The sequence below is a fragment of the Xiphophorus maculatus genome, chromosome 20 (assembly GCF_002775205.1).
Source record: "Xiphophorus maculatus strain JP 163 A chromosome 20, X_maculatus-5.0-male, whole genome shotgun sequence".
Classification (NCBI taxonomy): Eukaryota; Metazoa; Chordata; class Actinopteri; order Cyprinodontiformes; family Poeciliidae; genus Xiphophorus; species Xiphophorus maculatus.
The window spans coordinates 27,524,368-27,552,299 of NC_036462.1; the positions used below are offsets into that span (position 1 = coordinate 27,524,368).

General features: G+C 41.0%; 1 protein-coding gene across 1 annotated transcript; it reads right to left on the bottom strand.

The window, feature by feature from the left end:
• Positions 1-231: 231 nt before the first annotated feature.
• Positions 232-5,524, bottom strand: LOC102218848 (inositol hexakisphosphate kinase 2-like). The gene is made up of 5 exons (XM_005816809.3): positions 4,825-5,524; positions 3,743-3,977; positions 3,460-3,644; positions 2,634-2,809; positions 232-1,542 (listed from the first exon to the last, which is right to left on the bottom strand). The coding sequence occupies exons 1-5, from the start codon at positions 5,072-5,074 to the stop codon at positions 919-921; spliced, it is 1,470 nt and encodes a 489-aa protein (XP_005816866.1). The 5' UTR covers positions 5,075-5,524; the 3' UTR covers positions 232-918.
• Between the last annotated feature and the right edge of the window lie 22,408 nt (positions 5,525-27,932).

Sequence of the window (27,932 nt, forward strand, 5' to 3'; positions counted from 1 at the left end):
ATGAAAATGATATTCATAGACGATGAGAGTGTTTGATCCTTTGTGAATACAAGTAGATGCTGGAGGTATTTTATTTATTTCTTAAATCTCTAAGTATGTGAGACACGAATGAATGCGACGTCATAGACTCGCTCTGGTTTCTGGAAGATCTGCATAAAGTTTGATTCCTGCATTCAAATCTACTGAATGAATTTGTTCTCTTACCACCTTAATAAACAACAGAAGACATGCTGCTACCACAAAGGTTTTAATTCCCCTCCAACAAATCGTGGACAACACGGGAAAAAACAAATCAAACAAGGGAGAGGTATTCATCCATGCCAAATAACAATATTAATCAATATCATTACTTTAACATTAATAATATGGAATGTACTAGTCTCCATACATACTCTTTGTTTTTCTTGTTGTCCTTTATAGTTTATTTTACGAAACGAATGAAATAAATAAATATCTCTCTATCAACTCTGAGATTTGTTTCGCTTTAGGAGACGACGATGGCAGGATGAGCCGCTTCTCTCCTCACACTCTGTCCTCTGCTTCTTCCCTGTTTCGAACACACGCCCCCCTTTAAGAGCATGTGTGCGTGCGTGCGTGTGCAAAATGACACTTTCTTTGGAAATCTGAGATGAGAACACCTGCTGATCTTAGACGTTTCGATGGCTTTGTATCCACGGCCGTCCTCTTCTTCTTATTGGTTGCCTGGGTTAAAACGGGACGTTCACAAAGACGGTTCTTTGCTGTTACTCTTGGCTGGCTGTCAGTCCCAACGGTAACACCAAAAAAAAAAAAAAAAAGCATCAATGGTGAAAACAGGAGGAGGTAAAGAAACGGCTACGGCGCTACAGCAGTTCTCTCCGGGGACCGAGGGTCTGAGTCCGCGGCTTGGAGCCTGAATGTGTTTTTTTGTCTCACTGCTCAGTCTGTGCAGTGGTTCTCCAGCTCAGAGATGATGGTGATCAGGTTCTGGATGCCGAAAATGTAGCCGCTGTCCTTGCCCTCGTGGACCACGCTGTCCTCGCAGTAATGTCTGCAGGTGGTGTGAGCAAAGTCAATCATCCTCACATCCACCGCAGGGCTGCGGAGGTCCGAGCGGGACTGGCTGATGCTGGAGCTCCCACCGCCGCCGCCGCTGCTACTGCTGTCGCTAGATGGCGCCGGGGTGTGAGGAAAGCCGGACGCGCCCTCCGTTTCGCTCTCCTCCTCGTCCTCGTCCATTTTAGGCTCAGCTTCCACTTCTTCCTCGTCGTCCTCCTCCTCGCCGTCAGAGAGCCCGTCTTCGGTGCTGGAGAAGTGTCGTCTGCGCTGCGCCCCGTCGTAGATGATGAGCAGGGAGCTGGAGTAGAAGCGGTACGACTCGCAGGACTCCAGGGCGGCCTGCACCTCCCTGAGCCGGCTCAGCACCGGCGAGAGCAGCTCCCGCCTCAGACGCTGGCCGCTGTGGAAGAACTTGAACAGAGCCTCTTTGAATTCTGCCACGGTCAGTTTGTGGCCGTGGGACTTGCTCATGAACATGAGCTGGCCAGAGTCAGAGTGGTACACCTGCAGAGACCGAAAGATTTTAAAATAAGAAAATTAGAACTTTATGTTTTTTTTCTGTGAATATGCTTTGCAAAAATATTTTGTTTTCATATTTTGACAGTATTGTTTTTTTTGTTTTATAGCATAATCAAACAACTATTGATTATGTTATAAATCAATAGCATAATCTATGCTATAGATTTATAGCATAGATTATGCTATAAATAATCTATGCTATAAATAGTATAGATTTATAGCTATACCTTCAGTTGTTATAAAAAGTGATATATGTATATGTATACATCAAATAGGACTTAAAAGAAGTTTCGCTTCCTGATTTATCGTCTTAAAACTGGGCCTCTGTCTCTTTAAAATCTCCTGCTCTTTCTGAAACTCCGCCTTCAAGAAGCTCAGAGGAGGAGCTGCGCCTTGAAGGCGGGGCTCGGTCCAACGAGGCGTTTTTCACAGCTGAATGGTTGCCATAGGAGATTAAAGGATTTCTCAAACATGCATGAAAGAACGAAGGCAACACTTCAGATATGTTTTGACGAGGGAATAACATTATGAAAAAGTTGATTTTCCATAATACTGTCTCGTTAAAAAAATAAAATTAAAACAGAAATAATTAGTTAGATATTGGTGTTCAGAGGATGCCTAATGTAGACCAACGATCTGTTTCTTACAGTTTTAAGGTAAGATAAGCTTAGTGCTGGTGGCAGACAGGGCCGGACTTAGAAGAATAAGGGCCCCTGGGCTAGAGCAAGTTTTTGGTGTCTTATCCTAGAAAATAATATTTTTTGATTGTTTAAATTACAGAACATTTGAAGAGTCCGAATTGGTTTAATCCCTCTTCCCCCTTTTTTTTGTTTTTTGCTGGATCAAGAAATATAATAATTTTCAAATATTTGAGTGTAGTTTAAAGAATATAAATAAAAACACAACAATATTTTGATAAAAACCCCACATGCTAATTGAGTCCTCCCTCTGTAAGCCCTTTCTGAAGTCTGGCCCTGGTGGCAGGCACAAAAAAATAAATAAATAAGAAAGAATCAATGAAGTAGTGGTGTCATTTTTTAACAGCAAAAAAACAAAACAAGTATGACTCTTCACACCTGCATGCCACTGAGGCGGACCCCTAAGGCGGCTGATGTGCTCTGCTGGCACCTGCGGATGCGTATGGCCTTCTTCTCCTCGGAGATGTCATCTCCGTGCTGCCGCGTTCCCATCTTCAGGTCCAACACGCACGGTATCGTGTGCCGCCAGGTCAGGTTCTCCAGCAAGATGAACTCTGAGACACCGGGTTAAGGAGGATGTAGCCGTAGAACGTAACGCCTGAATAAAAAGAAACTTGCGCCCTCGCTATACGGCTAGATGATAAAAAAAACTAAAGGTTTCCGATTCATTGCATTATTATAACCAGAACATCGGATCAAGATATTATCAAGTAACTGATGTAACACATCCTTTCTGCTAGGAAACTGGTAGCAGAGTATTGAATAGGGGGTTCAGGTACAAGCGGAGGCTATGGGTAAACGCAGTGGTGCGCACAGACGCTTTCGGGGGTCGGGTGCTCAAGGAGAAACTGAGGGCACCTTGAGCGGCACATGGAGCCGCCGGCGGGTTTTTGACGGCTCCTCCTGCACGGCTTGCTAAATCTGACTGCCAATTTCCACACACTCACACGAGAAAATAATAAATACCTTTGTCTTTGATGCTATCTTTCTTTAAAACAACCAAAAAAAAAGTCAAAGGTAGACTCCAACCTCCAAGTCGTTAATTTACAGACATGCACTGTATGCTGTAATAATAAAAAAAGATCTCAGATGGTCACTTTGTTTCTCTTCTCCAAAGGAGAAAAGGACAGCGCCACCCGGTGCCTGTCTGCGCATATTCAGATCCGATCTAGAGGCTGGGAAACCTTGCGGCATTGAAGGATACTGTACTGGTTGTGGTGCTTGGCGTTCTCCTTCATGCGCTGCAGATGCTGCTGCTGACACTTGAGGATCAAGGGGTTGTGTTTGAGCTGCGGGGCGGCGTTACTGTGACTGTGCTCCAGGCTGTAGTGGAGCACTTCCGCCTGCTGCGGCTGCTCTATCTCCAGGTAGTCCTGCAGCGAGTGCCACCTAAATGAAACACAGAGTTTTAAGTTAACTGGACATGGACACACTTCACGGTAACCGTGCGTCGCTTTCAATTTGACGGGCGCCGGCTCCCGCCTCACCTCTTGTCCTGGTCTTTTCGAAAGCGGTGGCCTCGGCCGTCCTTGCTGTAGATTTCGCTTTCCAAAATCTGCGCGGACGTGACCATTTGGCCCCGGTGGAGCATCTTCCTCTTGGGATCACAATCGGCGGAGGGGTCTTTGTTTTCGACGTCAGCCGGCAGGTCGCTGTGCAGGGGGTAGGCGATGAGGCAAAGATTCCCTTCTTCATCCTCCTCGAAGCTGACTGACACAACACCTGAGATGGGGGGAGCAAATTAAAGAAAAAAAGAACATAAACGTTCCACATCTGCTTCAACGAGTCATACATTCAACAAATAATAAAATAGAAAGAAATATATGCTTGGGACAACTTTCTTGTCCGGTCTTTCGTTGGTTGACCGGTTGGAAACTCAACAGCCTGAAACTTTCCCGATCACTAAACACATCTGTGTGAGCTCCAGGTGTCACTGACAGAAACACTTCTCAGTGGGGAGGCTGCTACCGAGTGAAGCAGCGATAGGTGACTCAAAGTCGGCTGTTTTCCTCATCTGCGAGTCTAAAATTAACTCAGAGGACACAGAAATACATACTGAGACGTGCCTCAAATGTTCCTCATCTCCAGAACAGTAACCTCGGGACATTTGTGTATTTTCACAACATCCCAACTTTGCTTATATCACAAACAGCTACAACATTATCTTTTGCGGTGCCTTTCGCCCAGCAGCTTCATGGATTTTTGTATTGCCAACAAACAACGGCTCCCACCCATTCACCCCGACTTGCCTAATTTATTACTAACGGTAATAAACAACAGACGGGGGATAATGGTGCCCAGACGGCTGCCAGCTATGGCACCCTCTTGTGGAGAAACTTAGTAATTTCTGGCAGCCTTTTAAAAAACAACAATGCTTCTGTAGTTGTAGGAAGTGCCTCACAACAATCTACTGATCCGTCTCTCAGGCAGGACCTGCACCAGCTCGTAAGATGTTTGAATTAAATAATAAAAAAACAAAAATCCAAAGTCATGCAGATCCACAACATAAGTAAAAGGAGTGTTGCGTTTAAACGACAGTCGCCGTGTAGGTTAGAAGAATGCTCTCTACCTCTGTACTGTGGGGTGAACTTCCTCATTGCAGCGGGAAGAGTCTTGTAGAACCGATGCTCCCGGGGAATGAGGGGCTTGCAGATGGTCTGCTCCCCGAAGCGCAGGACGCAGCAATGCCCCCCCACCTGGTGCACAAAGGGCTCAAGCATCACTCCCTTCTCCATGTAGCACGGCTGGTGGTTCTGCTGCTGCTGCTGCTTCTGCTTCTGCTCTGCATCCGTGGCCTCCTGGGCCTGAGCCGGACTCATCCTCCTCTGGCACTGGCCACCCTACGGCGGGCATTAGCCTCCTCACACACTCATGCTCGAATGTGGAGGGGGGGCAACCCTCTGTCTGTTAGGGACGCTCACGGGCTGAAGATCTCCTGATCGGAAGTCCTTGTGTGTCGCATTGAGGTTGCGGATTGTTGCAAAAATACTGCCCCGGTGTCCTCAGAGGTTTGACGTTGTGATGATCTGCTCGGCTCTCGGGGGACTCTGCTGGTTCAAAACAAAGAAAAGAGGAAATGGAGAGGAAACGGCGCAGAGAAATCAGTCGATTTTTATTCCTCTCAACTTTCTCCCAGGCAGCCCTTGACGCAGGGAAGAACGAGAAGAGCGCTTTTCAGAGTGTCATGCCACAGACACTTTGCTGCTGCAGCAGACGGGACCAGCAGAGAGGTATCCTGCTCGGCTGCAGACTAAATGCTTCTGAGAGCCTCTTCACCACTGGTAAAAAACCTCACAAGCCTGACGCTTGGCCCGCCCCGACACCAGGAGTCCACCAATCAGGAGCCTCCAAAGCAGGTTGTTGGGTGGTAACCCTTCGAGGCGAAGAGGCAAAGCAAACAAAGGCAGTGGGGGAAGGGAGAGAGAAATAAAATCCAGAAGGGAAGCCGAGGCTGGACTCACATGTTTCCGTGTTTTTGTGACGGCAGGGTTTTTAAAGTCTGACAGGACAGGCAACATTGTTTCCCCAGAAAGACGGGTACAAGAAGACCAAGACAAGGAGCATGCCCAGTAAATCAAAAAGATCTTCCAGATCAGATCATATTTTTAATACTTAAATCGGGTCCTTACATAGTTTAAAAACATAGAAACACATTTCTAGAGACTATAAAATTTGGGAAGCAACTAAAAGCTGCACCAACTGAGTCCATGTTTGTGGCATTAACTGTGCTTTATTAGTAAATTTGACTTCACTATGAAATTTGCTCGTGACCTGAAAGAATCATTTTAAATTTGACTGGCCCTGACCAGTGACCAGACAGTTGGAAACACAAAAAGCAACAACACTCTTCGAGGCTGATGTTGTTACTGTGAAAAGAAGACTCAAAACTAGAACATTTTATGAAGCCATCATCCGGAAATGGTAAAGCGTACGGCACAACTGTAAACCTACCAAGACGAGGCTGAACAGATCCCAGATCCACAGCTCAGGTGAGGGCTGAGCTGTGGATCCACAAACTCACAGGCCCACTAATGTGGTGTTTATGGAAGAGTGGCGGGAAGAAAGCCATGGTTGAAAGAAAACCATAAGAAGTCCCATTTGCAGTTTGCCAGAAGCCACGTTGGACACAGCAAACGTGCGAAAGAAAGCACTTTGATCAGACCAGACCAAACTTGGACTTTTTGACCAAAATGCAAAGCACCACGTGAGAACTAACACTGCTCACCACTCTGAGCACAGAGTGCACGCTGTCCAACATCAGAGCGCACCGAAGCGTTTAGCAATTTCGAAAAGATTTTACGAAAGCTGACGAACAGAGCGACATCAGGCCAATAGAGCAATATATTTGCATGCGTGAAAAAAAACAACCCAATGGTTAGACAATGGGTCTAACCGACATTGGGTGAGACATTGAGTCTAAACCAATGTCGGTTAGACTCTAAAATCGAATGTTTTCATCAAACTTTGGGGCAAACTAAGAGGCAAACTGTGGAAAGACCCTAAAAGGTATCAACATACCGTCTTCACGTCTGAACAGAGCACAGATGTGTCTGTAAACTGAATGTTGAATAATACTTGTAACTGAAGCTGTGGTGACACAGCAAATAATCAAACATAGTGGATTCAGAACATCCATGTATGTGGTTTTTGACTGATTCTGTCGCCATGGTTACTCCGAATGGCACTAAAAATATAGCTCCCTACTTGAGATCGAGTGGCAGGTTTCGATGTGTATAACGTGAGGGTCATTGGTACAGTTTGGGCCGCATTAAAGCTACAGTACAGTTATAGCTACAGTTTGCTATATAAAAAAATCTGATTTTTAAATATTTGTTCAAACTGTCGCTATGTTGTGACAGCATGGTATGAGTCAGATAATCTGTGTAAAACTCTAACTGCTCCCACTCCCAGCGATCTGCAAAAATGCACCGCTACTGGTCAAAAACAACCAACCAGAGCCGGGAGGAAGGCCCTAGCGCTGTCAATCGTCCTCAAGTACACGCTTCTCAATGTACTGCAGGCCAAGGCACAAATCTCTTATCGGTTCGTCTCTAATAGCAACGAGAAGAAATTAAAATGTTGCTAATTTTAACCTGAAGTTTGCTTTTTATGCTTTTCTAAACGTGTGTTACTCCCATTCCTGGTGGTCATTTTAAAACCTTCCTCCAAAGCTGGAGCTGGAGGGCGCTGCCTTAAGCAGGAGATGTGGTGAGCAGTGGTGACGTTCAAGGTGGCTTAGGCTTCGTGTCCTGACCGGAGTGGAAACTGTAATCCTCATCTTCAACCCTCCTAGCACTTATTGGCACAGATTATCTCAGCAGGCAAAAGTAACGGCAGATCAAGTCGGTCAGTTATTGTTTGTCTCTATTCAAGTCACTGCTAACAAGTAAGCTTGTTAGCAGTGAAAACAACAACAAAACAACAACAACAACAACAACAAGAAGAAAATCTACATGAACAAATAAAATACTGGATGGTACAATTTTATTTCTTAAATATACAGATCAAACTCAAATTCAAAAGTACTCTATGAATCCCAAAGGGGAATTAAATGTTGGTATAACTCATTAATTTAGATTATTCAGAGAGTTATTGAAAATTATGATGGCTGTTGGCAGGAAAGATTTTCTGCAGCGAAGCATACACCATGTTCCAAATTATCAAGTGATATTTTCTCAGATTTTCTTAAATGCAAATGATGATCAGCATAATTTTAAAGTCATGAACTATTACAGTACAAATAAAATTTTACTGAACAAAGCTCCCCATGAGAACAGTATTTTTTCAAAAATAGAAAACTCAAAATGCACTGTTCCAAATTATTATGCACAGCAGATTTTCTAAACATTTTATGGATTATAAAGAACTGCAAACGGTCATTCTTTGAATCTGCAGCATTAAGTGGTCACATGTACTAAAATCAAAGCTATTTCAATCAAAAACATCTTAACAGACAGAGTTACATGTTAACATAGAACCTTCTTTGATATCACCTGCACAATTCTTGCATCCATTGAACTTGTGAGTTTGTGGATATTTTCTGCTTGAATTTCTTTGCAGGATGTCAGAAAACCTTCCCAGAGCTGCTGGTTTGATATGAACTGCATTCCACCCTCAGATCTTCTGCTTGAGGAAACTCCAGAGGTTCTCAATAGGTCAGAGGTCAGAGGAGGATGGTCACCACACCGTGAGTTTCTCCCCTTTCATGCCCATAGCAGCCAATGACACAGTGGTATTCCTTGCAGCATTCATTGTCATGCATGAAGATGATTTTACTACTGAAGGTCTGGCTCTTCTTTTTGAACCATAAAATAAAGTGATCAGTCAGAAAGTCCATATACTTTGCTGAGGTCATTTTCACACCTTCAGGGACTCTGAAGGGGCCGACCAATGATTCTCTCCTCATGATTTCAGCCCACAGCATGACTCCACCACCTCCTTGCTGATGTCACAGCCGTGTTGGGACGTGGTAACCGTCCACCACCAATCCACTACTGCGTCCATCTGGACCATCCAGGGTTGCACAGCAATCATCAGTGAACAATTAATCTTCATGTACGGCTGGGCCCACTGCCACCGTTTCTGCTTGTGAGCTCTGGTTAGGGGCCCAATAGTAGCTTCATGCACCACAAGCCTCTGGAGGATCCTCCACCTTGAGGTTCCAGAGGCTCCAGCAGCTTCAAATAACTGTTTGCTGCTTTGTAAGAGCATTTTAACAGCTGCTCTCTTAATCCGATGAATTTGTCTAACAGAAACCTTCCTCATTCTGTCTTTATCTGTACAAACCCATCTTTGTTCTGAATCAGCCACAAATCTCTTCACAGTACGATGATAACGCTTCAGTTTTTGTTAAATATCTAATGTTTTCATACCTTGTCATACGGCACTACACTATCTGATGATTTTCTTCAGCAGAGATCCTTTCTCTTTCCCATATTGCTTGAAACCTGTGGCCTGCTTAATAATGCGGAACATCCTTCTTCAGTAGATTTCCTTTAATTGAGCTCACCAGAAAAATTAATCAACCAGCTCTCTGAAATTAATTATAGTGATTCAAAGAGCCCTGACACACAATACCATCTAGAAATTTAATAGCACAACAAAAAATGTAATCTTTATGAGAATTTAATCCAATTTGCATAATAATTTGGAACACGGTGCAATATAAACAGATACAAGCATGTCATTCAAAATACTTCTGAATGACTTTAGCATCTTAAATTAGTGATTCGCTAGCGTCACAAACAAGGGTGTATATTCTAAAGAACTCAGGTTCTACTTCATTTATGAGATTTCCAAAACCATTTCTATACACAGCATGTTTTGTTTGATACAGGTTTTTAAAATTCCTTTAAAGCTTGTGAGGGAGCTACTTATTTTTAATAGGCGCATCAGTGAGCAAAACCAGCTTGTCTGGAATCCAGTCCAACAGGAAAAGAAACTTAAGTGAAAATAAATCTTATCCTGGGAGCAAGTGCTTTGTGTCAGATCTGTGTACAAAAGTCCAAGTGATGAGTCAAAACACAGGAAATATCCTGCAAAGATGACTTAGTGAACTCATTATTAAATTTTAACTATTAAAATTAGTTCACCAAACCAGTTAAGTTGAGTATCAGCAGTAGAGAATAAGTTAGGTTAACTTTGTTGGAGACAATTTACAACGTTAAAAAATATATATTTTTCCAGCTTTATTGTACTTTTTAAAGTGTTGCAAAAACCCAATGCAGTGCAAGTTATTTCTGTTCAAGTCAATCAAACTTTCTACTTTGAGAACATCCTCAGGAAAATCTGTTCCGCAACCTTGTAGGAAATGGGACACTTCCTGAAGCTTTTGCGAGGACGTGGCAGCCACATAAAAAAAAATTAAAAAAAACAACGCTGACACATGTAGGTGAAAGGAGGCTGGAATGCAGCCATCACACCACAAAACATCCAAGCAGCTAGACAACATTTCTCAATTAGACCACACCCTGGCAAATCAAACAGGCCAGATTTGAATCTGTCCAACAGTGAACGCACACGGAGTGCGGTTTTGAAAACGAAACATGCTGGAGGTTCATGCAACCGTAGCAGAAGAAGGTCACGACTCATTCGAGGTCAAAGAGAAAGGTGTCTTGACATTCCCTTACCAATCAACAGGTTAAGAGAAACCAATGTCGACGCTTTAATCAGCAAGCAAATATCACTTGCAACAGAACGTGAAGGGAGAAAATCAACTCTCTGACCCGAGTTTGTCACTGACGCCGCTGAGAAGGTGGATAATAATCGAGACTGGAGCAGCTGCTTGGCTTCCATAAAGCAAAAATCAGCTGAAAATCTATGGCTGCTTGGCAAAATACGATTCTGGGACAACTTTATGTATCGTTCCTGTTCAATTGTTGGCAAAATAACTCACTGAGGTCATTCAGTTTATAATTCCCGTGTGTGTAAGAGGACTTCAAAGCAGTCACATAAAAAAAACACACACACGTGGCATTCATCTGATGTTATTCACATTTATTTATGGTTTTGTAAAAATGTGCAAAAAGTGTTACTTTGTTTCAAATAATAAAATATTATAATAATATAATATTATGGCTCTGTTAGACACTGGCAACCTGTTCAGGGCGAAGGGCTAAGCGACAGGAAAGAGCAACAATATGGCTCTGGTTTACGTCAGTAAAAACTGAAGAAAGACAGATATGCAAAGTGTCGCATATTGTAACAGGAAGAAATAGGAAGCGGTTTTCCATATTTCCTCAGAAATAAAACTCTAAAAACAGTGGCATGATTGTGTTTCCTGTCCCGCCTGAGTCACTAGCTATGTTTCCCTTACAAATGTGCGCAAATCTTTGTCGATATTCTGCTACTGATGAAAGAAAAAACACTATCTCGCAATTGGAGTGTTTCCTTTCAATGAGAAATTAAATTAAGATCACATGTGAATAAGTTTGTTTTATGTAAGAAGTCATTAATAATTGTGACAGCGATGGATGTAGAGATTTACACGAGATATATTCATCTATCAGCCATCAGAGGAGACGTCGGCGTTTTATTCAGGTGTTGGAGTGACAAGCCCCTGATGCCTGGGAACAGCTACGTACGCGGCGCTTTGGGGAAACTGGTAGTCGATGAGTTTACAGAAGAGATTCAACACATTCGTAACTTTTATGAACTGTGCGATGCTGAGAAATCTTTGGTTGCACATTGTCCACAAAAAAAAGACAAAAAAACAAAAACATCCTCATCCTACTACTTCCTGTCATCTTCTTTGTCCTTTTCATCAAGAACATCTTTCTGTTCGTCACGTAACTCGTGTGATGTGAAAATATTGCTTCCATACGGCTGAAGAACCACCTCAACCTAGCGCAAAAGCTTTTTATTGAAAGACTTTTCTCCGAAATTGTCGTGCTTGCATCAAGAAAATTTGTTTTCCTAATTTCAGTTTCCGCAATTTTACGGTTAATGGAAACATAGTCATTAATAACTATTACATTCACTAATGTGCAACGAGTCCAATAGCTGCAATTGCAGCTGCAGGTCGATGGAGAATATTTGCAAACAGCAATTTCTGAGTCTTCCCACAGATGTACAGACTTTCAGCCATTTCAACACCTGGAATACTTCCATCTATAGAGAAAAAAATATATAAAAAAGTTTATCTCACAGTGTTGTGGACAATGTTACACCGAGCTTCCCAGGTAGATGCAGCCAAAGCTGCTCAACAATCTGCAAGCATCTCTACCAATTTCTATTTCTGCAACATCCTATCAAAAGCAATTAATCAGCAAAAACGAATGACCTTTACCTGAGTCTCTGATCAGAGAGTAGAACAACAGGCCAGTGGGGAGGAAGGAACCGTGAAGTTGGCCTTTCGTCCTTGTGAGGCCAGTGACTTTAGATGTGCAGAAAGCTAATATAGAAGTGGTGAGTGATTATAGACATAAAACAGGTGAAAGACAAGGAGGGACTGGCAGAGAGTATGAAGTGCAAATTAATCTAAAGTATGATAAGCCCTACTGCTATAATGGTTTGTCCTACAAACTAACTTTAACCTCTCATGTATGAAGTGCTTGTCCCAAATGCTACTCCAATAAATATGAGCCAAGTCCTGGATGTATGTTTAAACTGGGACCTGAATGAAGGAACGAAGCCAAATGAGGTGACATGAGATTGAATTTTACCTTTGAGGATTTACATTAAGGCCAACAGGGCATAAGTATCTGCATGTACAGAACCCAGAGGAGTCCATGCATAGAAATCACATGCTAATAGAGGAGAAACACGGCACTTCACAAACCCACTGGGACACGGAGCAACGCGGCGTACCGTCACTGTCCCCGTCCCTGGCATGCCTGCAGTGGAAAAAGGCTGATCTTACCTACGTGCGGGGTCATTTCCAGACCGATCATCTCAAGTCACATCAAGCCTGATAAACCTGCTAACCAAATCCTCATGGCTCACTAAACACCTAATCCTCTCTTCACTAAAAATACCACATGCTGTTGACAATTCAGGCCGAGGAGAGGCTATTTATAAAGAAAGCCTGCAACATGCCAAATGTACCAGACAAATAAACACGGGGATTACATGGGGAAGGAAACAATCCTCTGGCAACGGGGTGCAGACACCGAGGTACTACGGAGGTATCTGGTGGTCATGTGTCGGCAACATGTCTTTGTCGCATATGCAGGTGACATTTTTGGAAAGTGTTACGATGTGGTTTTCTTACGCACTTGTAAAGAAAATAAAAATTTTTTTTGTGCTTGATAATTAAGCAAAAAAGCAAAGTATAAAAGACTAAAAAATAGAGGGAAGATGAGCAGATTGAGATGAGTACAAGCATCTTCACTGAGATGTGCTACTGCTACTCAACATACTCCTTTTCGAGCATGTTAAGATTACTGAGGTACAAAAAATATGTCTTTTGAGTTCCTTGTTCATATGCGTGTGATTTTATACTTCTATCATGTTCGAAATAAATAAATAAATAGATAAAATAAAAAATAAATGTAGTACGAGGAAAGCAGAACCTGGTTAAAAACAAAGAGGAGCCTTACTCAATCCAAACATGAACTTTGGCATGGGACAGAGTAACACAGTCAAATGCATCGTTAGGTAACTCCAGGAAGTTTTAGTTTTTTTACCATCAACATAAGGCCAAAGTTTGTTTTTACCTAAGCTGTTTTCCACTCCTAATAGTTCTGCAGACAAAATAGCAACATTTGTTAAATTTTCACTCTGCATGGTGTGCAGCGCCACCCCGCACCTATGATGGCGCTGCACCAAGAACCACTAATGGAAACGACACAAAAACCTCTGAAAAAGACACTGAGCGCAACTTTCTTCACATTTTAGCAATTGTAAGATTTGTACTTGGTGAAACACCACAAGACATTTCTCTCGCTGACACTTGACTCGCACGCTTGTTTGGGTTGTACCTACCCAGAATGCCCTGCGCTAGAGTCTGCTTCCTGCTTAGGTCCGCTTGGCATCCACATATGTGTTCGAACTTCACCAGAGTTAACCGAACTGAGACTGAGGTTTTTAGACGGACCAGAGTTTACTGTTTTGGACAGCAGAGTTTGAGTCACACCTCCCCATGCGAATCGGACTTTCTAATCAAACAAACTAGATTTAGATTGCAGCAGACCAGATTACAGCTGGTGTGAATGCAACCTTAACTGAAATAAAAGGAACAACTGAAATAAAAGGGACATGTTTAATACTGCAACTGGGGATTGATATTGCTATGTTTAATTTTGTTATGTCCATCAGCTCATGCCTATACAGACCCAATATTTAGTTCTATAGAAGCAGATCTAAATATTAGGGGCAACAATAACATTTTATATATTTTCGTTCTTGCTAATGAAGGCAACGTTTACAGCTTCATGACTTTCCTTGGGCCCCAAAATGGCTCTTATTGGTATAAAGAAAATTTCTATAAGATGTGGATACGTTCAAAGAGGAGTGCCAATGGAAGACATGGAAGCAATGTGCTTTATGTCGCCTCTCTGTTGCATTCTCCCAGTATGCAACAGCAGCCAGAACTGATGATTGGACGGCGAGTTGTGGACCGTACAGTCTTTACAGCTAAAGATTTACTTTTAAAGCCGTAAAGCCCTCCAACTGTGGAGGAAACCGGGATGGGGATGTCATGTGTCCAGGATTTATCCTTTGGCACATTTTTTTTTTTTTTGCAGTCACGCACACACTCACTCAGAAAAGAACCCAGCATCGTTAATCAGAGCCTATGTTGGCTGCAGACCAGAGACAATGCAGTTTATCAGCTTTGGTTTGGCACAGAATTGCTTTTGGGAAAAGCTTGAAAGCAAATGTTGAATATGAAAAAAACTAAAAAGCCAAAAAGTCCAGCAATGTTAGCTCTGCTACGAGAACCTGAACCCTGCTTCGCTGGGTTGTTTTTATGTTTCGAGACTCATACATGTCTTGACCGGACTGATTTTATGTTTGTCTTGGCTGGGCCTCTAAGCTGCAGCTGGACAAGGTCAGAAGGGACTCACTAACCCACACTGTTTGGTTTCCTGGAACTTCAGCACAGTTTGAATAGGACGGCCTCTTCTTAATCCCTAAAATCACTTCAGTGTCATGGTGAAATGCTGACCATTTGGTCGGTGAAAGACAAAATTCTGAAAAGGAAAGGAAAGCATTATATTAATAAACAGTTTGACACAAGAACTGATTATGAGGTAAACAAACAAAATAAAATGTGTTGTTCCTATTTTGTAGCAGTCATAAAACAACAGGTTAACAAAATGAACATGCAAGTTGTTTTAAATCAATGCCCTTTGATTGACTGGTTAGTGTGAATAAAGCAAGGCTCTCATTGGTCAAAACGCATCTCCTTTTGAGCCTCAGACAGAGAAATTGGTGACATACTGTAAAGAAATGATACCTGTCGACACATGTGAAGCAGAAATATCAGACTGGTGCCTGAACCAATTTCTAACTGTACGGGTGTTAAGCACACGTTGTAGTATTTCTAAAGATAGGGCACTTAACACAGCTGTAAGCCAACAGCACTCAATAGTCTCTTGCTATCTTTTAGCTTTACATGTGGTGGATGGGGCAGCGTTTGCTTTTTAAAGCCAACATTGAGGATGAAGTATGCAAAAACTGGCAGAGACCGTTTGTGACACAGAAACCAAGGGCCAGGCATTTATGTACTTAAGTTTCAGATTGAAACATTAAGGGAGATAAGTAAACACTAGAATGAAGAATAAAAGAAACCATCACATTGTTGTTCTCGTTGATGTTCCATGAACTCTGCAGTGACCCAGTAACAGAAAGAGTCCCTCCTTCCAGTTTACATATTGCTTGCATTGCCTTGCCTAAATCAACAAGTACAGGCCGCGGCTGGAGGTAATGCTAGCGGTTCTACAAAGTACTGTAAGTAGAGCTGTATAAAAAAATCACAGCAGACCCCTAAAGCTCAATTTTATGCAATATGTTGAGCAATATTTTTGGTAAAACTGACCAGGTCAGCATTCTCAGTTACATACAAAAGTAGAAAGGCATCTTTACTCCAACTTTAGCCTAAGACTGGAATATTCTCTTAAGGGAAACTAGGAGTACATAAAGATGTGAGTGTAAGGAAAAAAACAATCAGGCTGCCAAAGCGCGTGCTTTTCCAGTGACAGTTTTACTGCAGAGTTTCATAAATAGGAGTTCTAATACTATAGAGCTATTTTGGACATGAGCACGCTTGTTTTGTCAGAATAATATTGATGTGTCCTGAGTGTGTCACCTCCCGTCATGCAGAATGGCACGTGAGAGGGGCTACACGTCCTTTAGCAGGTTGGCATGTCTCTTCCACCAAATATAAACACACACACACACACACACACACACTTTATCTCATACTTTAAAAAGCTTGGGACTCATAAACACAACAGCGTCCCATTAGTAGAACTCCACATCAAAGCCTTTAAGCAAACCATAAAACAGCAGTGTGCGGCCAAACATGAATTAGATGCTACTTTCGCTGACCCAAAAAGGCCCGGGTCAACGCAGGGGGGACAACTCAATGTCAAACTGTGTTCATGTCTTTATAAGGAAGCGATGGAGACCAACTCGCTCCTTTAAACAATTAAGTTTGAAAAGATATGAAGAAAAAAAAAAGAATAATAAAGTAGATAACGCCAAAAGAACAATAAGAAGTGAAGGAAGTCGGTGGTTGGAAAACACGTGCCACCTGTTCCAGGTCAGACCAGGAGCTGGGTAAATCCGTGGCTTGAAATTTCATATCATTAAATTAAAAGTAACATGATCAATGCGGCAAAAAAAATGGTTTCACCCAGGACACCCAATACCGTAAACCAACACAGCATGCGGAAAGCCCCGTCTTAACCCTGGGTGACCGATGCCCCGATGAATATTAATCACTGGAAAATAGCCCCACACGTGCAAAAAAAAAAAAAAAAGGTAATACAGTAAGGCATTGCCTCGATGTGGAGTACAGTTACAGCTAATTGAAGACCTAGTTCTAACTTTCCTCAAGTTCATGGGGCCACTCTTTATCGGCAAAGCTACAAGAAAGCCCATAAATAAAGAGAGAAAAACTCTGAGACCAAATAACTAAAGTGATAACCAATAGCATGCGGAGCGGGTTTTTTTCTGCCTAAAACACAGGATGCAGTGAAAGTTCTATGATCTGTAGTACATGATATAGAGAAACAAGAAACAACCTTTCTTTTCACGGCAACTTAACATTTTTGACAGCAAACTGATTTCTGATTTGTCATATTTAGTTATTAGTAATTACGTAGTGCATCTGATAAGAGTGTGCATTTTCCTTAAAGGGGCAGTATTATGTAAAATCTACTTTTTTTGAGCTTTACATCATAATGTAACCATTCATCTGTGCCAAGAGCCTGGAGCGACCTAGCACCGCATTCGAGACGCAGGCTGTCCTCAGAGCTGCTGTTTCCAGGCTTCTGCCTCACAGAGCAGCCTTCCCTTCAGACTAGCCAGCAGCAATTAGCAAACACCTGGTGAAAACGTCGTTAAAAGGTTAATAGAGGAGCAATGTTGGGACGACTCCCTGATGGTGGAGTTTCAGAAAGAGCAGGAGCTTCTTAAAGAGACAGAGGCCCAATTTCAAGGCCTTAAATTACAAAGTCAAATTTCTTTTAAGTCATATTTGGTATATACAGCATTATAACAACTGAAGTTAACATGGTTACTTGATTGTGTTACAAAGTATGTGGGAAATACTGCCCCTTTACTTGTTTTGCCTGCATTCCTCCACAAAATGCGGAAAAGCTCCACCAATATGAAGGTTTTTGTAAGTCACTGTTTGGCACCAGAGTGTTACTTCTTATCTAAGTCCGACTAACCGAGAACGATACTCCACAGTGACTCTGCAGACCGCTGGACACAAACCATCCCGAGCGTGTAGCAACACTCGTTGTGTCACCGCGGCAACAAAGAACCGTTAAACACACAACAACTTCCTCATGTTGTTTTGTAGACCATTTAAAAATCTACCTGTAATTTGCAGAACCGTAGACAAGAACAACAAATCTTGCCCCACGGGTTTATTGTTAGCGTGTGTCAATGTTAAAATGAATGCTGATCCACATTTCTGTTGTACTCAGTTTATATCTGTTGGTGACTAAATATACATTGAAGGAGCAGAGCAGCTGATAAATAGGCTTCAATTAAAAACGTGTAGACATTTTCCCCTGATCAGGAATTGGGGGGTGGGAAAAAGCTTCATGATGAACAATTGTGTAAACTGAAAAGAACCGTTCTGAAATATCTCGAAGCAACTTACAGACAAGCCTGATATAAAAGGAATAAATGTCGAAGGGGAACACGATCAGCATCAAATACTTCCACTTTTGCTGGATTCTGTATTTAAGCTTCTGAAGCTTCCCGGGCTGCATGTGTGCAAAGCCAGAATTTGCACACATTACCAGAATTGGTGTAGATTATCTTGAAACATGTGTACTAGACTACATGTTTAGTAATTCAAGTCAAATACTTCGAAATACACCACAAACAGACCATTTTAAGAAATGAACAATCTTGCGAACTTTATGTTGAAGTTTAAGTTTTCCAGACTTACATTTCAAGCCTGTAATTCCGTTTCGTCCATTTTTTATAGATGAATACAGATGTTTACTGCTGTTATTCTACAGAAATCAAAGCTTTAAATCACACAAACAGACGAACGGACTGGAAAACAAATCAACAGACAGATTCAAGACCAACACGTCTGCAGACTTCTAACTGTGGAGGAAAGCTGTATTCTACAAAAAGTGGACGGCATCAGACGTATTGCATAATCTGGTATGGTGGAGTGTGTTTAATATTGTGTAAAAATTCACAATAAAAAAAATAGCTTTTTTAACCAAAAAGAATTCAAACACAGCTTCGTAAAAAGAGGAAGCAAATACAATGAAAAAGGAACAGATATTTTCAAAAACTGGAAATTCAGGACGACAAGAGTCGAGAGACGAAGCGGAAAGGCACTGAATAAGCCGATATTTTGTTGTGCTTATTTGAAATCTGTCTGTAATAGTCTTCTGGACTCAATAGCTAAATTTTAAAATTAAAATTTTAAATTTTTAAATCTAAAATAGATTTCGGAAGTTTACACTTCTTTCTGCTCCATTTCATTCATGACTTCTAGTTGCAACCTGAATGGTTCATATTGACTTGAGTGAATGAAATAAAACAAAAAGACATCAATGTGACATTTTAACATGCAATATGACGGCTTACGTCAGTCATCTTTAATGGTCCCATGATGCAAAGCTCTCTGTTAGGAAATAAATTAGCCTACCCGCTGCTTTCTTTCTGCGTCTTTGATTCTCCAATCAGGGTGGATGTCAGCTTTAAGACCAGTCAGTCACCATTGCATTATCCAGAATATTTCTATAGAAAAAAAATCTGCTTGAACTACAGCACGTCATAAACCACAAAGAATAATCAGACTGTGTCCTTTGGCAAATCAGACAAACTCTCCCTGCAGGAGAATAACAGACAAGGAGCTAACGCACACAGAAAGGTGGATGACGGCTAAAGGGAAAAAGACAGGAAGAATTTTTTTTTATTGATATACTTGGAAATAATACTCCGATTGTATGCTTTCCTAATATTGTGCAGCATAACTTGTGCTGATTTAGTGAGGGGCCTATAGGAGGTCTGGGATCAGCATGAGTAGGAATGCCAGCTGCTTTAAAGCAGTGTCTGGTCCACTGCCAGCGCTTTCTTTTTTCTTCTTTTCGCCAGATAGACGAGTCTGCAGTGCAGTAGTCGTCGTGAGCACGTGAGGAAGAGCGCACGTGTTGGGGGATTACAGAGAAAGTCCCCTAGGACTCTTCCCCCCCTTGCAATAAAGTATGCACCCTGTGCTGCTCAATGCAGCAGTTTTTCTCCCCCCCCCTGCTTCAATTTGTCAAGTGAACATCCAGCCTTCAGTAAAAGCAGCAGCATTTATGCATCAGAACAAGCACTTCATCTCTTAATCTGATACAGACAACGCTTCGTACACAATAACTACGATTTGAGACAAAAAAATGTTTTCTTTGGGATACTGCATGATCTGTTGAACCCAATGTAATCTCCAAACTCCCAATGGACAACATTTTAATTCTCCTCCTGTCCCTGGTCCTAATCTGTCCAAAGACAGAGCTGTGTACCTGCATAACGAGCGTTTGTTGATAGATCAGGAGGATCATACAGAGACTGCTGGATGGACTGGCTACGGAATACCTGAGGCTCAAAGAGAGAAGGACGTATATGGAGCTAAATTGGGACCATAAAGTTTGCTCAAAGTTTTCAGTTTCAAAAACATTTTTGCAGTTCAATTTGTTTCTTAAGATTTATGGTCCCAATTCAGCTCCATAGCAGGATCCAGAGAAAGTTAAAATGGTCTAGTTTGTAGATCAACTAGGACAAAATAAACTAAAAAGGTTTAGAATTACAATTTGTCTTTGAAGTTTCTTTTATAACACCTAACTCCAGCCACATTTTTCACTTTTCACATTTCGTAGCGTAAGTTTTGACCCAGTTTTTTATTGTTGAAACTAGTCTGTGACCTTGAGGGAGAAACTTGATAAATATGTCAAATTTATTATTTTTTTTAAATAGCTTGATAATTATCAACTGAAGTCACATCAGTTGATCAGCTCTCCTTATAAAATCTTAGCTGAGTAGAGAGCTTCCAAACATAATCACGATAATTATGAACTTCATAACTCAGTAATTGTCATTTTCTTTGTTGTTGGACTTTTAGTTTTGTCTATGTTCAGGTTTTGGGGTCTATGAGACAAAGTCATTGCAACCAACCGAGTTTAAGAGATGAAATAAATACATTTTGTGTATCTTCCTGTGTCATTTCACCCATTTTAAGTTAGAGCAAAAGAGTGTCCTAATTTCTTTCTTACCAGAAATGTCCTCTTTTCAAAATAACATGTTACAAATGAACTCAAAATGTATTTTCTTCAGTTTCACTGTAAACTCATAGCTGAATTTCCCACTTCTGTGAAATATCTTCAAACATAAAAGGTGCTGCACAGGGTGTCCTTATTTTCCCACATTACTGTGTACTGAAGCAGGTATCTATAATTCTGACCCTGTGCAAATTTGACAAATTCATCAAAACATATTTACAGATGTTGAACAACTTCTTGTTTTCAAAACTGGTTGAAGTTACTGTGTCAAACTCACCAATAAAAGCCTAGAATTACAATAAAACGACTCTCAGGCCAGTAATAGGTGGATGTAAACGACTCAATTGAATATAAAAAAAAAAGATCCGGACTGAAACAAAAAAAAAATTCTTCCTTCTATTTCAGTAACATTGTAGTGTCTGCATTAATACAGTACATTAGTGTTTATGCCATGAGAGAGCCGCCAAAGTGCATTTGACTCAGCTGCCCTCTCAGTGAGTCAGTGACCAATTTAAAGGAAACCTTCTTTGGCTTTCATCCCCTGCAGTCGGAGCACAGCGTGTTTCTTTAAGCGTAGTGCACATGTACACAAAACTGTCTGATACAAAGAGTGAAAGCTGTACGCATAATCAGAGTCAGGCACGAAGAAAGACGCAGAAATCTGTTGTAAACATCGATTTCAGTGTAAGAGAGCTCTGAGTGTCAGGATAATGATGAAAAAGCATCAATTTTCTTTGCACTCAGATGATGTGTGTGAACTGAAAAAGAAAATAACTAGTGGTGCGCTGGTAAAAATACACTCGAGCTTTTGACTCAACATCAAAAGGGAGACAGCCCCTCTGAGTGGGGGGACAAAATGGGTATCAACAGTAGTAGGATGAAGAGATGCCAGCCCGGGATAGCTGGCACTGCCAAAATCTGCTCCAAGAGTCCAGTGATGGTGAGAGCAGAGTTATATATATGCTCAGTAATCCTCCAAACAAAAGGACACTTTACAGGAATGTAGAAGGCAACCAGAGCGGGTCATATCCTCATACCTTGGAGCTCCGTCAATGACAAATACCACGGCCTGATTATCTTTTCATCTGGTTTCCCTGGCATGGGCACCCAAAAACAACCTGATGAAGGACTTTAAAGGACTGCACTGCGCTTTTTACGCCTCTCAAGCGAGCGACTAAGCAGAAAGAATAAGCCGGTGAAAAGATGATGATGTACAATCTCAGGATTAGAACCTGTCACACGTTCCATGACTGAGAGATGGTGACGGGTTGGTAACTCCCGGACGAGAAGGGCAACGATAGCTCTGCTGGCACCGGGTAAGCGCCTGAATCATTCACGAAGGTCAAACAGGTCCTGTCGGCTCCAGCTTTACATCATTATTTGATACTTGGACCCGAGACTTCAGCATGGTGTAACTTTCTCTCTGCAGCACAAACCTTTCATGGTGTAGTGATATAATAGAAAGTGAGGACATCTGAGTCCGAAGCAGGAACAGTCGCAGTGCATGATCTATCAATCTGATGATCTGACAATTATGTTGCTCAGCAAAGTCCGATCCAGATAATAACACTCAATACCAACTGAGATAAGTTTGCCTAAAGTGGTTCTGTCATGCCGCCTTCATTCAGATATGTGTGAAATGTGGCCAACGATGACAAACAGGTTCTGACAGGAGCAGCTTGTCCATTGAATTTTGCATCACACAAGTCACATGGTCAACAACCGGATGTTACTACTGGCAGAAATGATGAAGGAGATGACAGGAAGTGGGAGAAAGATGATGATACGGCGTGTTTTTTTATTTACTTATTGCGTGAACAAACTTAGTCACGTGGGATTTACATTTTGTTTCTTATTTAATGGAAACGTCGTAATTTCACATTTGTAATGGAAATACAAATTACGCTTGCGTACTGTCAGTGCAAATATGGCAAATAACTAGTCAGTTATTTGCAGAAAATTTCCAAACATTCAACTCTTTTCATGTTCTGATACCCAAAATAACTGTGCACATCTATTTTGAGAGAAAGACAATGAATTCTAAGAAATCAAAATTCATTAAGCCTTCACAAGGTTTGCCCAAGGAGCCAAGTTACCAAAGACATTCCTTTAATAGCATCTTCTGTGAAAGTTCAATATTATTATCCCACAAGATGTAACTGCAACCAGAGAAATTAAAGATCTGTTGCTCTTTAGTGAAGATTCCCGTTCCTGTAGCCTTCGGAGAACTATTGGACCAAAAACAGTCCCATAGGTCAGAGCTGGATATGCTTGTGGGGAAACTGTTGAATTTGGATTCCAATATTTTGTTACAGTCACTGGAACCGATGATGAATGTAGTTCCTGGAACTTCATGAACTTCACTTCACGTTCCCCCAGCAGAAGGGGAACATGAAGTTACAGCTTTTGGAGATTAGTTTCTTTGGCAATTGTTTGCTAATTAGTCAACGCAAATGTAGCATTAGTGACGTCAGTATTTTTTTTTAAGAGACCTTTAAACTTACAAGAGTGTAAGCCTTAGTTTATACATGTAAATAAATTAAATCTGATGTAAACATGCAATATAAAACACCAACTCACTTTTGAGAGATATAGGGGTCTAGAAAAAGCATTTCGTAAAGTTGTTCAATCTTATAAAAACACTGCCTATCTGTCTACATAGAGCCCAAACGTCACCATCAATGTAAAATTTCTAGCTTATGCCACATTATGCCACGTGTTTCCAGCTGGATGAAATGTAATATTAAAGCCATGCCTGATCAACACCTGCCAGAGTGCACATACACGCTGGGGGAGAAGAAAATGAGATATGTATGGGAAATATGTCAGGCTAAAACTCGTCTTCAGTCAGAGGACAGCTTGTCATCGCCGATACAACCACCTGACAAATTTCCACAGACAGCGACACTATCACAGCATGAAGGAGGCCACACATACCAGTCAGAGGCCCTCCACACATGGGGGAATCCCTTTGATCTAACGTAACATGCAAACGCTATACATAGACCAACTAGATCAAGGGACATCCCAAAAGCTTTTACCATAACAAACCTGTTAACTAAACGATAAATGATCAGTTATGTTCTTAGCAGAAGAAAACAGACTTAGCAGGAACACGGTTTTATGAGAAAATCTGAAACTACAGGATGACATCAACTGTGGTAATCTTGTAACAATAAAAAACATTGCAGCCCTGTCCAATTCATTTTATCCAAGTCATATTATTTTAAATAGGAAATTAAATATCTGAGTTTTAGTTCACTCTGCAGAAATTGCCACCTTTGTTTGTATCAAAAGCTTTTAAAAATGTTGATTTAAAGATGCAAATAATTAGAAAACACTTGGGTAAAGATCATAAAAATATTGAAGATATTGCAAAATTTAAGTTACATATATTTCCTGGTCAGTACTATTTTCTGGGAGGTGTGAGTTGCCCAATTCCAATTTTCTGATTCTGTCTTCTTTTTTCCAAGGCAGTAAAACACAAACCAAAAATGGAGCAGTTTGAAATATTCGTTTGCTTTTTTAACTTGAGCAGCAGAGTGATTGTTCATGTTTTATTTATTTTACCCTTTGCCATGTACTTTACTTTGGTAGCTATAAGTAGGAGGGAAATAAAGAGTCTGTAAGAGAAATTTACCAACAAACAAAGTCATGGCAGCTATTAACTTTATGTTACAGTTAATCTAACACCGGTCGGCTAAATAACAGCTTGCTTCTGTTTTCATTTGATCGGAGGCAAAATTAAAGAATCTCTAAAACCTTAAAGGTTTTCTGGCTGCATATTTTTTGTTCAAAAAGACAAAACTGCAAAAATTTATCCTTACCTCTTTCTCTTGCTGCTTGGCACTCTCCTTTTTTAAAAAGTTAACAATCTCCAGTTTTATGTCTCTTTTAGAAGTAATGGTATTGTTGTCATAGTAACCGCTTATAATGCAGGAAGGGACATCTATAAGTGATATTGTTTGTATATCAGACTGGCAGTCTTTCATGCCTTAGGTTCTGATTAAAACTATGGTACATTCCTAATGCCATTTTCACTTCAACAATAAAAATCTTTTTAAAATTAAAGGTATGGATCAAAACATTAATCTGGGTAGCTGTGCCTTAATACAGTATATTCAGTCATGAAAACAGAAGTAGGAGACTGGCTATTGATCAGCCCCTTTCTTCATTTCAGCTTATCAAAACTTGAAAACTCATCCTAGCCTTCCAGCTATTATCCTGGCCTGGCCATTGCTTCCTACGCCTTCACTGCTCCGTTTGGGCTTTCTCCCATATGTTTCTTCCACTGAAGTGGATTCCTCCCTCCTGAAGAATTTCAACCGAGACAGAAGAAATTGTGAAAGATGACGTCGACATTCTGCGCCGTTTTAGAATTGCAGTTAGCCATTGCTAAAACTAGCAATGGTGGCGGAGAAATTGGAGGAAGCCGTTCAGTTCGTGTTGGCCACGCTTCCAAATACTGAACTAACAGTAAGGGCCATCTAGCTCGGCTTGGCACTTCTCTCTTTGGAGGATAGTTGTTTACAGCGCGGGCAACTTCCGGTAAGTTCCGGTCGAACTGGCGCACTACCTACGTCACGGCCAAACGTTCTTCTTATTGTTATGGTCCCGCCACTGCAATTTAGTTGACCTTAATATTTCCTGTATTTTATTTTGGTCATTATTGTTTCACTTAGTGTTGATATGTGTGTGATAGGCGTGTGTATCGGACATTTAGAGAAATACGGAACAAATTGTATCGGTTCACGCAACATTTAACAGCCAAATAGGATTCCATATTTTAGGGGACGGGTGGCCACCCCATTCCCTCATGCTAACATTAGCCTTGTATCTAAAATACAAGACATTTCACATTATTTCATATATATTTGCTATGTTTGTCATACTGAATGGATTAAGTCACTGTAAATTAACATGCTGGAGCCACACATGTTACAGATAGCATTCAAGCTAACCTTAGCAATTTGGATAATTTTATTTTATACACTAATATTAGCATACTGAATGATGTCAGTAGCATGTTTACTTACATTGACTTAATCCATTCAGTATGGTAAATATTTCTAATAAATATGAAATGATGTAAAATACTTATTTTAGGTACTAGGCTAATGTTAGCAGAATGGCATATTGCATATTAGCATATTGAGTGACTAGCATGTTGATATTACTGGCATCACTTAAGCTAAACTTAGAATTTTGTATAATTTTAATTTATACACTAATGTTAGCATACTGAATGGAGTAATTTTGTGTTAGTCAAGATGCTAGCGATAACCCACGTCCTACTGGTAGTATCTACAGGCTGATGGCGCCATTACCATTGAGGCACCATTACTCAGCTGCTATTTTGAATGAAGTGAGTCGTTATCTCTTTGACAGATGGCGAGGAAACCACAGACGCACCACCCATGTGAGAAATAAAAACATGCACCTGCTCCAACACTTCCTGGCAGTGATACACACAGGGCAGGATGGCAGCATGCTAGAAAAACAATACTTTTATTGCACACTGTCCCTGCACCGCTAACACACGGTGACTTTGTAACATCCTCAGCCCCGGCCGTTAAGCCTTGTGACCTATGTGAGCCAACGCCAAGGATGTGAAATGTAGAAGCACATCGACTGATTGATGAGATGCATTTACGATGTTAGACTGGAAGTTTGGAAACAGTGCAGGCTGGATGACTGCAGCTGGTAGTGTCACTCTCTCGAAAATAAGTCGGCCATCTTAATATGGCTTTAAAATTGCAAGGGGAGGAAGTGAAATATGCTGATTCCTTTTTTGCAACTCTGACCTGTTTATGAACCCCCAAGTAAATTGATTCTGGATTAGAATCAGACAACAGAGAAATCTTGAGTTTGCTCTCTCAAAAAATCAGGTAGTCAGCATTTATCTTGTAGTTATTGGAAAAGCATTTTTATCAGTTTTTTTCCCCCCCAGAACCTTACCAAAGAAAAATTCAGTCAGATGACTGAATCATGTTCATTTTTTAAAATTACATAAACTTCCCAAGCCCAGCAGGCACCATGGCTGCATTGTTTGTGGGAGAGCAACAGCAAAAATTGCGAGTAAACTTCTGAATTGCCGCTTTGATATAATGACGTAGATCAGCACCCAGGCATTTGCAAAGGTCAGCGCAGTGCAGAGAAAGAACAGCAACAATAGCGACAACAGCACCACAGATTAACACAGAGAAGCAAGTCACCATGATGTCCTTGAACGTCGTTCAAGAAACATGGAGTGGGTTTGTTACTTTCTAAGCAGTCAGTCTGGGGAGACAAAGCCTGCTTTTTGTCTCAAAGGACAAAAGCGAGGTCAGACTCTGTTCCCTTGGACAACCTTTCTTTGTCACATCGTGGTGAGTTATATAACAAGAACTCCATAACAAGACTTGTTAACACAAATGTACTGGTATAGTTTATTTTTGTTGTACAAAGGTATTTCTTTGGATTTTGTTTCCGTCTTCTTCATCGCATTGTCTGTGGGAACATAAATAATGTATTTTGTTGTGGAAAACACACATTTTTGTACTTTGTATAGAGAAAAGTTGCATCTTTCACAAACACACAACATAAATTATAGTTGTTTTACATTTTAACAGCGTAAAAATAAGAGTTCACATCTGTGATTTTTTAAAAATCTAGACAAATTAATAGCTCATAGCTATTTTTTCATTTGGATAACATAAAATTATATGTGCAACAAGCAAAAACAATTTATAAAACTTACTGGAATAAAATGTGGAATAACCGCATTATTAGGACGATTAATCAGAAAAAGTGTTAAGTTTACTTGATTCAAATTTGTACAAAACAGAAACAGCAGAACGGATGTAGGATGTACTTCTGAAAGTGAAGTAAAACTTAATAGCAGGAGAAACATTTAGCCGTTTACAGAATCCTCACAGCCAAAACTGACTTCCAGGAAGGCCTGGAGACGTGATGTGAACAGTCTGAGCTCGACTCGTTTTGCAGGAAGACACAACCTTCAAGTCTGCTTGCTCACTGTGTCGACTTTAGCGCTGCTCCAGTTATGTAAGCCCTGAAACCAAATTAACCAGAGCGTCTGTGTGAGCTTCTTGGAAGTGGAGCAACGCTCAACAGGGCTTAGATTAATTGGACCAATAACATCCTCTCTCCGTGCATCCGTCCGGCTTTATGGACCACCCGCCACTCGCAGGGTTCTCTTTGACCACCAAGACAGACTTGCTTTAGAGCTTGACCGACATCTACATGGATTCTTTGAAACCTTCCAAGACCG

Excerpts from the sequence above, each read along its gene's own strand:
- LOC102218848 (XM_005816809.3), bottom strand. The coding sequence starts at position 5,074 with ATGAGTCCGGCTCAGGCCCAGGAGGCCACGGATGCAGAGCAGAAGCAG. Across the intron at positions 3,978-4,824 it reads GTTCACCCCACAGTACAGAG|GTGTTGTGTCAGTCAGCTTC; the intron begins GTAGAGAGCATT and ends CCCCCATCTCAG. Across the intron at positions 3,645-3,742 it reads CGAAAAGACCAGGACAAGAG|GTGGCACTCGCTGCAGGACT; the intron begins GTGAGGCGGGAG and ends TGTTTCATTTAG.